Genomic DNA, 16269 nt, shown 5'->3' on the forward strand with positions numbered 1-16269 from the left:
CACTCCCCCACCTCCCCTCACCTCACCCCCACATGCAGCCAGTCCCCCAGACCCCAGAGGCCCTGAAGTTGCGCTTACAGGCCACTGGGGGCAGCAAGAAATGACCGTGAGCTCCCCAGCAAAAAGTCCTGACATCTGAAACTCAGAAAGGGTTCCCCGCCACATGGAGACGGACAGTAAATAACCGGGATTCGGGCACCAGACACTCTGCAGGTTTATTTCTTGAATTCAACCAGGAAACAAAACCTTGGTGCTTGGAAAGGCCCACATGCAACAGCACAGGTCCCAGTGTTTGTGGGGCTGGATGCCGCTGCAGGAGGAGAGCAGGACGGACAGTCTGGGTGGCCAGTCCCAACCATGGGAGTCCAGGATGAGCCACCAACAAGGCCAATGGGGACGTCCGAGCCATCCTGGTTGTGTCATCCCAGATATTACCACCAACACTGGGTCACCATCACCAACGAGGCCAGTGGAGATATTCAACAGGCTGGAACCCCCAAGGCCCAAAAGTCCATCTCGGACACCACCCCCCAGGCACGAGCCCTCCCCTGACACCACTGCTGCCACTCCTATGGGTCCCAGCAGTAGCCGTGCCAAATGGGGACACCGAGAGGGCTCTGCCAGGGTGAGCATCTGAACGGTGAGCCGAACAGCCACCCAATGCAATCTTCAAGGCCCCTCTAACAGGAGCTCCGTGGAGACGCCTAAAAGGAGACATGTGGGCAGAGGCAATGTCCAAGGGGTAAGAGTTGATTCTGGAACTCTCGGGGCATCAGGAAGGGCAGACAGTGTATGGGAGACCCAGCAAAGATGGTCAAGTGCAAAGGGCAACTGGCCCAGCCTGGGAGATCTCTAGCTGGCCTAGAGGTCCCTTAACAATGCCCCCCTACATCCAGGTGAGTGGGGCGGACCATCTGTGGCTCCTCTGCTCAGGGGGGAGGATGGAGGGTCTGCCTGGCACTCGGAGAGGGCGAGGATGCCCTGGAGTCCGGCAGCCTGGGGAGGCCTGGACAGAGGCTCCCTAAGGCACAGCTGAGATGGAGGCCAGGAGGCTCTACTCTGGGTCCAGGACCCAGCAGGGATGCCCCTCGAGGGCAACGAGACCCTGCACGCCTATAGATCCCAGGAGAGAGCCGGGGAGGAGACAGGGAAGAGGTGAGGGCAGATGGAACAGAAGCAGGGAGAAGACACACACACACACACACACACACACACACAAACACAGAAGCCAGAATTCAGGCAGAAGAGAGCCTAGAGGAGAAAAGAGGAGATCGAAGATAGGAGAGCCGTGGGCTCCTGCTGGGGTCCAGCTGCTCGGCACTAGGATGGCCCCACCTGGAACATCTGGGCCAGCCTCTCCCCAGGCAGGGCTGTCTGGCTCCAGCTTGCCTCACTGGCAGGGCCCAGCTGGCAGCCTCTAGCAGGCAGAGGAAGAGCATCAGAGGGCAAAGGCACCCGAGCAGATACGGGTGTAGACACCCTGGTCCAGTGGCAGGTAGTGGCCCTGCTTCAGGTCCAGGAAGAAGAGCCTGTCCGAGGTCTGGCGTGGGTCAAAGCCCTCGTGCTGCAGTCGAGTCTTCTGGATCTTGAAGGTGCCTGTGGGGGTGGGCATGGGGTTTCTTAGCTGTTGGGGGTAAGGGTCTGGGATCCCCAAACTCACCATCCTGTCCTACACCTCCAGGCCTCTGCATAGGCCATCCCCTTGGCTAGAAACATGCTTCCCCATTTTGCTGGCCTGATTTCCCCTTGTCCTTCAGATTCTGACTTTATACCCCCTCCTCCAGGGAGTCCTCCCTGCCCACTACCCCATCACAATCCCAAACACTGTGGATTCCCTGCCTGGGCACGGGTCCACTTCCCATGAGGCCAAGGCAGGGCTGAATCTGCCACAAAGTAGGTCGGAGGTCAGCAACCCAGAGCTGAGGGCCAAATGCAGCCCATCATCTGTTTTGTAAAGAGTTTTTACTGGCACAAAGTGACACCCACTCATTTACACACCATCCAAAGCAGCTTTTGCACTACAGAGGTAGAGGTAAATTGTTGGGACAGAGACTGCATGGCCCAAAAACACCTGAGAATATTTACCATCTGATCCTTTAAGAAACAGTCTGCACTCCCTGCAGTGGACAATTAAAGAAAAGTTTCATGAAAATTAAGGCTCAGGGGTAGGGTGAGTAGGAAAAAAACCGAGGCAGGAGACCTGTGTGCATTAGAGTTGAGAAGGTTTCTCGTTTTAAATAAAACTTCAAAAACACAAACCATAAGATTAAAAAAAAAAAAAAAAAGGTAAGTTTGTATCAAAATGAAGGGCTTCTTTCCAACAAAGGCTCTGCTAACAAGGTTGACAATTAAGACTCCCAAAGAGAAGACTCCTGACATCCGAAACCACTAAGGAATTAACATTGGGACTGTTAGGAGAAACTTCTGGTCAAGAAGAAAAAGAGAGCAAGGCTATAAAAGATGGACAAAAATTACAAACAGGTGACTTATAGGAGCGGGAACCTCCTAGTTCTGCGAACCTCCGAGGTACTAATACGATTTGCTCAAATTTCCTAGTCATCAGAAAAATACGAGAAATGGAAGAAATGCACCAAACACTGCAGAATGCCTAGGGGGGCCAGGATCGAGGAATGGGAATAAATAACGATGCAAAGAAAACAAGATAAGGCCCCTACATGAGCCCACGGTGCCCGCCATGCCATGGACCATTGCAATCAGACCTGGCAGGGAGGCCTAAACTGGGACAAATAAGCAAATGGTTGCTGAATCAACAGACAGATGGACAGATAGACAGAGACGCAGGAGGCCGCACCTGTGGTGTCCACCTGGGGCAGGAGGCGTAGGAAGATGGGCCGGGCATATGGTGCCAGAACCTTCTGCAGCTCTTGATACAGTGCATTGGGGCTCAGCTGGCCGTGGGGGTCCGCGATGGCTGCCATGCCTGCTTTTCCCTCCACTCCTGGAGACAGAGGTTTTGCTAAGAACACCCCACCTTTTGTCCCACCGCAGGACTGGATGCACCCTTGGAGGCCCCTGACCTCTGACGTCCAGTCCCTGCCATCTGAGATAACATTTGCTGGAACAGTCACTGTGTTCCTGAGCTCCTGCAGCACTCTCTGTAACAGTGAGACAGTAGCTTTCCTTATCCCATTTTCCAGATAAGGAAACCAAGGCTGATTATCATCCATGAGGGGTGACTCCAGATCCAGGGCCCCTATCCCGGCTGCCGTGTGCAGTTACCCAGGTTGAGCACTGCCCAAGGGCACCTGTGCCTTCAAGCTCATGCAGGTTTGGCTCCTCTGGGACTGCCATACCCAAGGACAAACCCCAGAACACCAGCTTGCCTGGCACAGCCACCCCGTACACAGCCACGTCTGTCTGGCCTAGCAGGCGACTCAGCACACTCTCCACCTCTGTAGTGGAGACATTCTCCCCACGCCAGCGGAAGGTGTCCCCACCGCGGTCCCGGAAGTACATGTAGCCCAGCTCATCCATCACCAGCACGTCACCTGGCAGAGGGGAGAAGGAGAGGTGAGATGGTGGCCCACCATCCCCATAGCCAGCACCCTGCCCCCGGGGTCTTCGCACCTGAGAGGTAGGCACTGTCACCCTTGCGGAAGACACTGTGGGCAATCTTCTTGCTGGTGGCACTCTCGCTGATGTAGCCATCGAAGCGACGCAGTGGGTCCTGCTGGTTGATCTGGCCCACAAGGAGGCCGGGCTCCCCTGGGGAGGAGGCCACCCTCAGGCTGTGCTGGGTGGGCAGGGGGTGGGGGCCCCAGTTCCCCAGGGGACTGGGCAGGGCCTGGCTCACCAGCCTGACATGGGATACAGAGGCCTTGGGCATCCCGCAGTAGTTCCATGGTGTCCTCATTGACCTTCACCAGCCGGATGGGGTACACATGGGGTAAGATACGGCTGTTAAAGCCACAGGAGCCAACCTGGGACAGAGTGATCTGAGTTGGTGAGAAGCCCCAGGAGATGGCGGGGGACACAGCGTCCTCCCCACGGACACCTTGCCTCTCCTGCCCCAGGGGCTGGAATGAACACCCCTGCGTTGCCTGAACTCTGTAACCTTGGGTGATCTGATAAAGGGGGTCTTAAGGGCAGTGCCTCCTTCCTGGGACTCAGGCTCCCTCTTCCCCCACTTCCCAGCTGCCTTTGCAACCATGTGAAGAAACCCGCTGACTGGTCACCACTTCCTGGTCCATAAAACCCTCTGTGCTGGCAGGAAGGAAATGCCTAGAAGGACCCTAAAGCCCACTGCCCACCTGGCTCAATCCAATGAATAGAAATGCCTGTCTCTATGCTGTTGGGCATGTTTGTTACAGCAGCAAGTTCCATGAGCATGGCCAGGGTATCTTCCCCGGCTGTCTATTCAACAGATATGCATGGGGTTGGGGGAGCGGGGCTGGCTCTCAGGTACTGGGGCCCCAACACAGAGACAAAAAGGAATCCCTGACCCCAGATGCTTGCTTTATCATGATTCTCCTGATCTATGCATGGCTTGGTAGGGCTGCATAAGAGGAGGGTCCCGCTCGGGCAGAATGGAGACAGTGATTGCTAACCCTCAAAGCATCTGCAGAGAGCCTGCTCGCTGGGGGTGCTGTGCTGAGCTCACGGTCTGCTGGGGATCCAACAAACCCAGGGAGCTATCATCCCCATTTATAGATGACTAAACCAAAGCCCAAGGAGTCTGAGCGACTTCCCCAGTAGGAGGAGATGGGCATGCCAACCCCGGGCCAGGATCCCCCAGGTCCCTGCTCACCCCTGATACCCCCACAGGTGGGACCTGAGGCTCAGGAAGGCTGAGACCCTGGCCCAAGGGACACCACCTGACAGAGGACTTGAACTCTGGGGGCACAGACCCAGGACTGTGTGTGGCCCTGCCAGACCCAGGAGCTCCCCCTTCCCCCAACCCTGTGAGCCTGGCAGAGCCCTCCCAGGGGTAAAGCTGTCCTACGAGAACCCGGGGGGGCTGAGGAGGCCAAGGTGGCAGCGATCCCCTAACATGATAACCTGCCCACGCCCACCCCCCACCACCTCCATCCCCACCCACTTTGCCATCCATGTTGGCTATACTGCAGTTGCACTCGGTGGCTCCATAGAACTCGCCGATCTGGCGCACACCGAAGCGCTCGGTGAACTCCTCCCAGATGTTGGGCCGCAGCCCGTTGCCCACCGCCAGGCGCACACGGTGCCGCCCCTCGGCCTCTCGCACAGGCTGCTTCAGCAGGTAGCGGCAGATCTCCCCGATGTACTGGACCACCTGGGGTGGGGGGAAGCGAGGGATGGGCCCGAGGGGAGTCACCCCTCCGACCTGGGTGCTAAAACCAGATCATCTTCAGAGCAATGTAACACCCCCCCCAACCTGGGGCCTTTTGCTCCTACCCCTTGCTGGATGGGAGTGGGGGGCAGGAGGATGCACTCAGCGACCCTCATGCCCCTCCCCCACCCTTCTGCTCTCCACACTGTCTCCAGGGACCCCCGCGTGTGCTACAGGCAGCGCAGGAATGCGGGGCGCACCACTGACACCCCACCAGTCAGCCCTCAGCCCACAGCCCTAGCTCCGGGGGCTCCACTCCCGGTGGGGAGAGGTACATCTCCCAGATACCTCAGGTGCCTTCCAGTCCTCATCTCTGGGTTGACTTTGAATGATTACCACCAACATCCCCAATTTTACTGAGGGTCGCCAACAGTAAGTACCTGGACCAAAGCTGATAAATGGCAGAGGTTGATTTGAAGCTGGGCAGCCTGACCCCAGAGTCTGAATGAAGCAGTTACATGCTCGGGATTAACCACCAAGATGAACATCACAGCTTTCAAGCGCTCACACCTTCCCCTCACACACAGGACAAAGTCCAAATTTCTGCCAGTGGCCAATTCCCTCCGGCCCCACCATCCTCACTGCCTCCTCTCCTTTCATTTCCCACCAAAACCTGCTGCCACCACGGCTCCTCCTCAGGGCCTTTGCACATGCTTTGCCCTCTGCCTGGGGCATTCTTCCCTGGGATGCGTCTGGGCTCTCCCGTTTTGGGACAAAGGTAACCGCTACGGACAGATTGTCCCTGAACACTGCTTGCTAAATCTCTGATGAGAAAACAAATGTGCTGAGTACTCTCTCCCGCCAAGCACAGAGTTCATTTAATTCTCCCAACACCCCACTTTGGACATGAAGCCCTGAGATCCACAGAGGGAAACAGTGTGCCCAAGATCTAACCAGGAGGCAAGCAGGGATGGGGCAAGATTGGAACCCGATGGTGGTAAGTTCTCTCCCTGGGCCCCTAGGCTCAGGTCCCTGCTTTTGCCTGTGGCCCAGCCCACCCCATCTCCAGGGCAGAACGTCGGACAGGGTCTGGCCAATCAGCCCAGTACAATCTCAGCTACTAAGTGGTTCAAGCCTAACCAGAATTAGACCAAGAAGAATCAGCCCCAGGACTTCTGATAAACCAAAAGGAAGAGTAAGGCTCTTTATCTCCTGGAGCTGCTGGGAACCTTCCCAGCCCCAGAGAAGTAGGGCTGGGAAGGAAGCTGCCACTAAGGAAGAAGAAAGACAAGAAATGGAGAGGGATTGAGGCACTTCTGGATCAGGCTGTGCCTGAAGCTGTCCCCATATGGAATCTTCAGGTCCATGAGCTAATAAATCCCCTTCTTCAGGAAGCCAGGGTTTAGGTTAGGCTTTTGGCTCCTGTCAAATGATGCAAAGTCCTGCCCTGAGCAGCTCTCAGCTGTTCTCTTCAGGCCAGAGGAGGGATGCCAGCCATGATTGAGGCAGCTGAGGGGGTAATGACCCCTCCCTGTGGCCCGAGGCTGTGTCCCTGCACTGAGAGCAAACACTTGATCTTTAACCTCTGGTCTGGACCCTCACACAGACCCAATGCTCAAGGGAAGACAACTCAGGTCAGTTCAGAAAGCCATACATCAGTGGGCCTATGCTAAAACCTCCAGCCTACAGGGTGACAACTGGATAGAAACTGAGAGCTGGGGGCCCCCTGGGGGGCTCAGTCAATTAAGCATCTGTCTTCAGCTCAGGTCATGATCCCAGGGTCCGGGGATCAAGCCCTGCATTGGGCTCCCTGCTCAGCGGGGAGTCTGCTTCTCTGTCTCCCTCTGTCCCTCCCCACCCCCCGCTGTGCACTCTATCTCATAAATAAATAAAATCTTTTTTAAAAAGGGAGGTGGAAACATTTTTAAAAATAAAATAAAAAGGGGGTTGGGAGGATGGGATAACCAGGTGATGGGCATTAAGGAGAGCACATGATGGAACAAGCACTGGGTATTATAGGAGACTGATGAATCACTGAATTCTATCTCTGAAGCTAAAAAGACAGTATATGTTAATTAATTGAATTTAAATTTTAAAAAAGAGATTGGATGAATAGGAAAAAAAAAAAAAAAGATTCTGGGAGGAGATCATTGCCTGGGGACCCTGCCATGACTCCTTTGTCAGGGTGATCTTGTACTTCAGGTGCACACACCCCAGTGGGTATGGAAGGATAAAGGCACCACATACTCAGTCCCCCAGGGATGAGAAGGGGTCCAGCCCTGTCTCCTGCCTGTCTGTTGCTACGTAGCTAAGAAAGTGGGGTTCTAAATGACAGCCTGCTGTCTCCTGTTGAGGATAGGTGTACTGTAATTTGGCTGCGGCCACCGTTTCCCCATCCAACAGCCAGAGGATGGGATTTCTTTTTTTTTTTTTTTTTTTTTTATTTATTTGACAGATCACAAGCAGGCAGAGAGGCAGGCAGAGAGAGAGAGGGAAGCAGGCTCCCCGCTGAGCAGAGAGCCCGACGCGGGGCTCGATCCCAGGACCCTGAGATCATGACCTGAGCGGAAGGCAGCGGCTTAACCCACTGAGCCACCCAGGCGCCCCAGAGGATGGGATTTCTGAACCCAAATGCATGCGCTTGTTTTAGCAACATTCTTGTTAAACTTGACCTTTGAGGATTTTGTCCTCTATTCCTTAAAGGGCCCCTAGGGCTTCCTGGGTACCTTCTCTTGACACAGAAATTCCCCTTCTTAGAAACGGAATAGACTATCAAGGGTCTGGAGACCCGTGACCAGTGCCCAGTGGGAGTATGGCACATCAAGGACAAAGAGAGGGACCACCAGACACTGCGGGCCTTCCAGGAAAAAAAGTTGAACTTGAAGCTGATCAATTATCTAGACCAGAGGTTCTCAACCACCAGCAACTCTGTCCTCCCAGAACCCTTGGCAACATCTGGGTACATTTTTAATGCTCACAACCTGGGGGGGGGGGGGCAGGGTCTAGTGATTTGGGGTCAGGAATGCTGCTGAATGTCCTATAGTACACAGGGTGCCCCCGCCGAATGATCCAGCCCCAAATATCCTTAGCATCATCGCTGAGAAACATTGCATTGTACCCAACAACTCCCAACGGACAGGAAACACCGGGGATAGAGGAACATGTTAAGAGACACCCCAGCAACCTCCAGACTGGGAAAATACTACTGGACACACAGCCCTTCAGTAAATACAAGGCAGAAAAAGAAAAAAAAGACAAAGGGCTCCTACAGATGAAGGGATTCTCATGAGACACATCGACAGGTCAAAATGTGTGGGTCTCCTCTAAAACCAGATTTTTTCCAAATTACAGAAACGGGGGGAAAAGTCATATTTTGACCCAGTGAGACACAGGGGATGGAGCCGCTGCCCAGATTTCTGATGACACTGAGAGCTCACTGTCACGTTTTGGCTGTGATGATGGGGCTGAGCTTATGGTGTATTTGTTTGTTTGTTTTTTTCCTTTTGTTGTTGTGTCCACATATACATAACATAAAACTTACCATTGTGAGCACAGTTCGGTAGCATTAAGAACACTCACCCTGCAGTGCAGCCACTATCATCCGTCAGGACTCCTTTTATCTTGGAGAACTGAGATTCTATCTCCACTAACCACTGACTCCCTACTCCACCCCAGCCCCAGGTGCCCACCAGCCTACTTCCTGTCTCTATGACCGTGACCACTCTAAGTCCCTCATATAAGGGGGATCATACAGCATTTGTCTCTGGTGACTAGTTTATTTCCCTCAGCACAGTGTCCTCAAAGTTTATCTATGTTGTGGAATATGCCAGAATTTCTCCCTCTTTTAAAGATTTTTTTTTAATTTATTCATTTGAAGGCAGAGAGACAGGCAGAGAGGCAGGCAGAGAGAAAGGAGGAAGCAGGCTCCCCGCTGAACAGAGAGCCCGATGTGAGGCTCGATCCCAGGACCCTGGGATCATGACCTGAGCCGAAGGCAGAGGCTTTAACCCACTGAGCCACCCAGGTGCCCCTATTTATTTATTTATAAAGAGAGGGTGAATGGGGGGAGAAATTCAAGCAGACTCCCTGCTGAGCTTGGAGCCCACTTGGGGCTCCATCTCATGACCCATGAGGTCATGACCCGAGCCCAAAACAGGGGTCGAATGCTTAACTGACTGAGCCACTCAGGCGCCCCATCTGTCTTTTTGTATCATGGTCACCCTAGTGGGTCAGTGAAGTGGTGTCTCATAGTTTGATTTGCATTTCCCTGGTGGCTAGCGGACAGGACATCTTTGCATGTGGTCGTTGGCCATTTCTGTATCTTCTTTGGAGATGTCTATTCAGAACCTTTGCCCGTTTCATTTATTTATTTATAAAGATTTTATTTATTTATTTGATGGAGAGATCACAAGTAGGCAGAGAGGCAGGCAAAGAGAGAGAGGAAGAAGCAGGCTCCCAAGTGAGCAGAGAGCCCGATGTGGGGCTCGATCCCAGGACCCTGGGATCATGACCTGAGCCGAAGGCAGAGGCTTAACCCTCTGAGCCACCCAGGCGCCCCCAGAATTTCTCCCTCTTTATGGCCAAACAATATTCTGTCATATGAATACACCATCTCTTGTTTATCCATTCACTGGTTGGTAGCCCCTACGTGGCTTCTATACTTTAGCTATCGTAAATTGTGCTGCTGGGAACAGGGATATACAAATATCCCTTCGAAATCTGAGAGGCAATGTAGGGGGTTTGGGGGATAGGGAAGGAAAAAATGAAACAAGATGGGATCCATGGGGGGAGACAAACCATAAGAGACTCTTAATCTCACAAAACAAACTGAGGGGTGCTGAGGGGGGGCGGTAGGGAGAGGGGGGTGGGGTTATGGGCATTGGGGAGGGTATGTGCTATGGTGAGTGCTGTGAAGTGTGTAAACCTGGAGATTCACAGACCTGTACCCCTGGGGCTAAAAATAGATTATATGTTAATAAAAAATTAAAAATTAAAAAAATATATCCCTTCAAGACCCTGCTTTCAATTTTCTTGTTTTAACAACAGTCCTTACCAGACACAAAAGGCCACACACTGTGTAAGTCCCACTTACAAGAGATGTCCAGAACAGGCCAATCCATGAAGACAGAAAGCAAATTAGTGGTTACCCAGTTTGGGATGGGGGGTGCTGGCAGTGATGGGACAGGGATGGAGAGTGACTGCTAACGGGTTTTCCCTCTGGCGTGATGGAAATGTTCTGGAACTAGACAGAGGTGATGGCTATACACATTGTGAATATAGCAAACACCACTGAACTGTTCGCTTTAAAAATGGTTCTTGGGGCACCTGGGTGGCTCAGTGGGTTAAAGCCTCTGCCTTCGGCTCTGGTCATGATCCCGGGCCTGGGATCAAGCCCCGCATCGGGCTCTCTGCTCAGCAGGGAGCCTGCTTCCTCCTCTCTCTCTCTTTCTCTGCCTACCTCTCTGCCTGCTTGTGATCTCTACCTGTCAAATAAATAAATAACAAATCTTTTTAAAAAATCAAAAAATAAAAATGGTTTCTTTTATACGAATTTTGCCCCAAAAACAAAGTCGTTCTCATCTTTCGGAGGTTTTCCTGAAGCATTTCTGTGAAGGACACACACTTCTCTCTGGGGGCTGCTTCACAAGGATGCAGAAGGAGGGAGGTGGGTGGGGCTCTAGGGGGTGGGATGGGGTGTCTGAAGGCCCACTGGGGCCAGTGACAGGTGCTTGGGAATCACCTGTACCTTCTTCTGTCCATGTTCATGTACACAGCCTTTGCCCACAACCCGAAAACAGAGCATTCCTAGGAAAGCTTTCATAAGCTGGAACGACGTCAAGCATATCCCCTGATACCTAAAAGTACGAATTACACTTCACTTTTATGAAAGATATACATCAGTACTAGAATGCATGTTGATTTTTTTTCTCGTAAAAGAGAAAATCCTCTTTGGAGTTCTTTCGGTTAGAGAAATCAGGGACTGATGATATAGGTCTTTCCCCACAGCGAAGTCGTAATAGGAACTTTCAGAGAGTGTGGACTATCTGTATTCACGACTCTTGATCATCAAGTTAATAAAATAGACTTGCGCATTTCAAGACTTGGTTTAACGATGTTCCTAGAGAGTTCCCCATGAGCAAAACGGAAAATCCTCAAAAGTGGAGCTGATCCCAGCCTCTGTCCCCAGGGGTCCCCAGGATGCCAGCCCAGAGCCCCCACCCTGCCCAGCTGTGTGACCTGGGCAGCCAGCCTGACCTCTCTGGTCCCCACCTGACGAGGCAAGGCGGGCACCTGCCAAAACTTGCCAGGCCCTGGCCACACCCCCTTCTCTCCTCTCCTCAACCCTTCTTCCTGGAGGAAGGTGCTAGAACCTGTATATAAACCCCCACCAGGGCACTGAGATCCTCAGGCTGGTTTCCTCTCACCGTGGAGGGGAAAAAAGAGGAGAGGACAGGGCCTAGTTCTCCCCTATCCTCCCCCCTCTCCAGGACCGTGGATGTCCTCCACCTCTATCTCATGCTCACCCCGCCTGGATGCCCCACACCTTGTGGCCCTAACCAGCCCAGAGCGGGGTGTGGACGCACTGGTCTCATTTCCTGATTTCCTGGGGCCACCAGCAGGGAAGACTCCTGGGACACAGGGCAGACTCCTTAGAGAAGTCGGGCGGCCTGGGCCCCACCCCGTCTGTAGTATAGGCCTCAGTTTCCCGGCCTGCAAAATGGTCTTGGTGATGCCTCTGCCCACTCTCACGCAGTCATGCGGATCCACTGAGCTTACACGGGGTGTGGGGGGGAAAGGTGTAGCCTGGGGCGGGCCACCCTCCTGTCCCTTTCCAGAGCAGCCATGGTGGGGAGGGGTGGGGGTGGTGCTTGGAGGGTGGATGGGGGTGTGGCTCTACCGCGAGGCGGCCTGGCAGGTGGAAGGTGGGGCCACGAGGGAGGGGTGGGGCCACGCGGGAGGGGCAGGGCCTGACCGTGCAGTTGTACTTGACGCAGTCATCCCAGAAGCGGCTGGCGGAGAACTTCTTGCGGAGGACCACCGTCAGCCCGTAGATGAGACACTGCCCCACGCCGATGATGTTCCCTGCAGAGGGCGGGCTCGGTGAGGAGTCCCCAGTCCCTGCCCCCCACCCTGCCCCCACCCGCCCGCGGTACCTGCCGTGTGGTACAGGGGCAGGCAGTCATAGAGCACGTCCGCCACCCGCATGCTGTAGGCGTGGTGGCCAAAGGCTGCGATGCGGTAGTACCTGCGGGGGCGGGGAGTGCAGGGGCTGCAACTTACATCCTCCGGGGCATGGGAGTGGGGGGAACGGCAGGAGAGGGGGGCAGCAAGGGGGATCGAGAGGGGAGGGGAGGTGGCAGAACACCGCAGGGACCCAGGCAGAGCCAGCCCAGCTCACAGGGGTGCAGGAGAGGAACATGCCACCAATAACTATCAATGGTGCTAGGGGCCATTAGAAATAGGAGAGCAGAGAAACGGAGAGGGGCTGAAGGTGACACAGCCAGAGAGGCTGGGGGATCCTGTGTGGGGAGGTGACACATGAGCTGAGACCTGGTGAGAAGGAGCCATGGTGGGGCCCGGGGAGGGCCAGGGAAGAGCGGCCAGGTGGAGGGCACAGCATGTGCAAAGGCCCTGAGGCCAGAAGGACACTGGTGGATCTGTGGAAGTGTAAGGAGCTGAAAGGCTAGGAGTGAGGAGTGGAGAGAAGGAAGAGGACAGCAGAGAGAATTGGCAGGTGTTGCACAACGCCACCATGGATTTTACTCTGAGGGCCAAGGAAGGTACAGGGAAGTCTGGCACGGGGGGAGTCTGGTTTAGGATTTCGAACCCTCCTGCGGCCACTGAGGGGAGCAGGGCCATTAGGGGCAGGAGCAGGAGCAAGAGACCAAGGAGGGACACAGAGCACCTCTGTCCCGAGATGGGCTGTGGGTTTTACTGGGTTGAGACAGAAATGTTCCCAAGATTCCAACAAGATTGAGGGAAGGGGTCAGCCATAGAGGCGACCTGGAGTCACTCCCCAAAGCTGGGATAAGGCCCATGAGCCCCTTACCTGCTGTGCACTACAATGGCAGCCTTGGGCAGCCCTGTGGTCCCCGAGGTGTAGATATAGAAGAGTCGATCTGCAGGAGATGCGTGTGTTGGAGACCAAAGACTGGGTGGGTGGGATGAGGGGACAGGGTAGGTAGGCACTGGCAAAAGAAGGGTGTCCCACCCTGGCCTCACCATCCATGCCCTTGTCAGGGGGCTGTGCCAGGGGGGCTGTGGAGGCCTCCTTCAGCAACGGGTCCAGGAGCTGGGTGTCTGGCATGATGCCCTCAGGCCCCAGTTCTCCGGAGCAGAACTTGACCAGGCTCTTCCCCAGCTGTCCGCTCACCTCGGCCACCGCTGCAGCCCAAAACAGATGTCACGGTCAAGGACGGCCAGGGCCCCTCCCAAGGCCTGGGATGCACCACACCATCTCCCGGTCCTGGAAACCCAGGAGTCCCGACCCAAGATGATGCGTGCACCCGACCTCACCTGCCGCCAGCTCCCCTCCGAAGATGAGGGCCTTGGCCCCCGAGGTGCCCAGGCAGAAGGCCAGGGGCTCGCGCCGTAGGTTAACGTTGAGCAGAGCGGCTTCCACGCCCACCTTGGCCAGGCCCAGCCAGAGCCCCACAAACTCTGGCCGGCCCTCCAAGAAGATGGCCACCACGTCACCTGGCGCGAAGCCCAGCTGGCAGAAGAGGTTGGCCACAGCATTGGAGTAGGCATCCAGCTGCGCGAAGGTCCAGCACACATCACTGCCTGCGTCCACCAGTGCCAGGCGATCCGGCTGCCGCCGCGCCACCACCTGGAAGATCCGTGGGATGGTGTGGCGGGCGCGCTGGTGCCTCCGCAGCTCCAGACGGACACGGATCAGCACGAAGAGGCCACTGGGGGAGGGGGGAATGGAGGGGATGGGGTCACTGGGTGCCCTGCCTGGCCTCCAGGAGACCTCTCCAAGCCTCAGCATCTCCATCTGAAGAAAGCAGAGGGAAAAGTCCTGCACCCCCAAGGAAGGCAAAGGTTCAATAAAGACCTTTTGGTCACTGGGTCTCTTGAGGGTACTAAGGGCATAGAAAGGGCAATTTGCCAGCCAACCCAGAAGTACACAGATGGTCAAAGCTGGCCATGCCATGCCATGAAAATCAGAGTGACTCTGTCCTTCTCCACCCCAGCTAGTTCAGTGACTCTGAGGGAGCCAAGATCCAGTCCTGTCCTTCTTTTTCTCTCCTGGAACATCCAGAGCCTTCCATGGACCCCACTACCACCTTTAGCCTCGATTCCTCATGCTGCATCCACCCCAACCTGGTGTCCTTATCACCTCCTCCAGGAAGACTTCCAGGGCTCAGCCCCTCTATTGTGCCCACTGCTCCCCCATCAAGCATAGAGTCCCCCAAATGGGGCCAAACTGGGGCAGGCACTAGCTGGGCTCAGAAAACTCTCTCTTGCCCACCTTGGAAGCTCTCCCTATCCCCTATTCTCCATCAAAGCCTCTGTGCAAAGCCATTTGATAATGGGTGTTCCCCACCCACCCCTAGATCGTGAGCACCCAAGGGGAAGTCACATCTGGTTTGGCTGAGGAGCCTGGCACGTACTAGGTGCCCAATAAACAGGCCAGACTGTGCTCATGTCCCCAAACCTGGACCTCAGTGTGCCCTCCATCCCTGGAGGTAGCAGCCAGCACAGAGTCAGACTCTTCCATTCATCTCCCAAATGATGAGCATCTCCTGTGTGCCAGGCCCCCAATGGGCAAGACCCAGTGGTGACCCGGACATAACCCTTCTCCCCCTCCAACTTTCTCCTCCTCCACCTCCCTTTCCACCCTGCTTCCCCTGCCAGCTCCCCCTTGCTCACTCACTCCAGCCACGGGGCCTCCTTGTTATTCCTTGAGCACACCCAGCACACTCCTACCTCAGGGCCTTTGCACAGGCTATACCCCCTGCCTAGACCACTCTTCCACCGACATCTACATTGCTCCTACCCCACTTCCATCAGGTCTTAGCTTAAATGCCACCCTCTTCAGGTGGCCATTCCCAGACACCCATCTGCTACGGTACCATCACCACCACCCCCCTGATCCCTGCTTTTGTTTATTTTTCAACACGGCACTTACACTGTCAAATGCCCTGTGCAGTTTACTGACCTACCATTTTGCCGCTGGGTTATCTCTCCCTGCTCTGGATGACAGGCACTTGTGTCTATTTTTGTTCTAGGCCCTGGAGAGACAGCCGTGGAGACAGACCAAGGCCCCACTCTACTGCAGCGCAGTGAGCCTGCCACAAATAATCCCACAGGACACCACTGGAGGGAGAGAGAGAGGCATCTGGAGCTCTCATGCCAGACCTGAACCCCGCAGCCCAAAAAAAGCAGCCACCTCTTTATGGCTGGCCAGATCTTTGGTGAGAGGAGGGGCAAGGTCCCAGGCCAAGACCTCTGTGAAGAGAAGCAAGACAGGCAGGGGGACGGCTGTAAGGACCAAAAACAAAGGGTCTTGGGGAGGTTACCACCCACCAGTCCCCTCTGGGTGCCTGGCCCGTTACTCTTGGGGTGACTGATAGCCTCTAACCACAGAGCTCTGCTCATCCAAGCCCCTGTTTGCAGTGACCAGGGGAAGTGACGCCTGCCTCCCACCAGGAGCCTGGCACATAGTAGGTGCTTAGCAAAGAGAGGCTGACCGACTCCCTTCAAGACCCTGAATCTGGAGCCCAGGAGCCCGCCCCTCCCTGGTGACCAGTGCAGAGGCACGGATTCCTTCATGCCCACACAGTGAGCACCTGCTTTGCACAGGTGAAGCTGATCAGGTGGGAGACGCAGATCGGTGGGGGTGGGGGGCCAGAGTGAGCACTGGGGGGCTGAGATACTGATGGCAAAGGGGCGGGAGGAGTCTTGTGGGGAGATGGGGATGCTCTGTATCTTGATGGTGGTAGTTACCTAGATCGAAAACCCCAAACGTATACTTAGCACGGGTATATTTCATTTTA

At 55.0% G+C, this 16269-nt stretch overlaps 1 protein-coding gene across 3 annotated transcripts in view; it reads right to left on the reverse strand.

Moving 5' to 3' along the window:
- Positions 1-190: 190 nt before the first annotated feature.
- The window catches only part of SLC27A1 (solute carrier family 27 member 1), a 31442-nt gene continuing 15363 nt past the window's right edge, over positions 191-16269 (reverse strand). For all 3 annotated transcript variants that reach the window (XM_047698249.1, XM_047698266.1, XM_047698257.1), the window contains exons 3-13: positions 13784-14178; positions 13490-13651; positions 13317-13386; positions 12421-12512; positions 12240-12349; positions 5060-5269; positions 3815-3941; positions 3589-3726; positions 3345-3509; positions 2813-2959; positions 191-1596 (exon numbers count right to left, since the gene is read on the reverse strand). In XM_047698249.1, coding sequence (XP_047554205.1) covers positions 1439-1596; positions 2813-2959; positions 3345-3509; positions 3589-3726; positions 3815-3941; positions 5060-5269; positions 12240-12349; positions 12421-12512; positions 13317-13386; positions 13490-13651; positions 13784-14178 — 1774 coding nt within the window. In that variant the 3' untranslated portion in view covers positions 191-1438. The remainder of the gene's footprint in view (positions 1597-2812; positions 2960-3344; positions 3510-3588; positions 3727-3814; positions 3942-5059; positions 5270-12239; positions 12350-12420; positions 12513-13316; positions 13387-13489; positions 13652-13783; positions 14179-16269) is intronic.

This window comes from Lutra lutra, chromosome 1 (assembly GCF_902655055.1).
Source record: "Lutra lutra chromosome 1, mLutLut1.2, whole genome shotgun sequence".
NCBI lineage: Eukaryota > Metazoa > Chordata > Mammalia > Carnivora > Mustelidae > Lutra > Lutra lutra.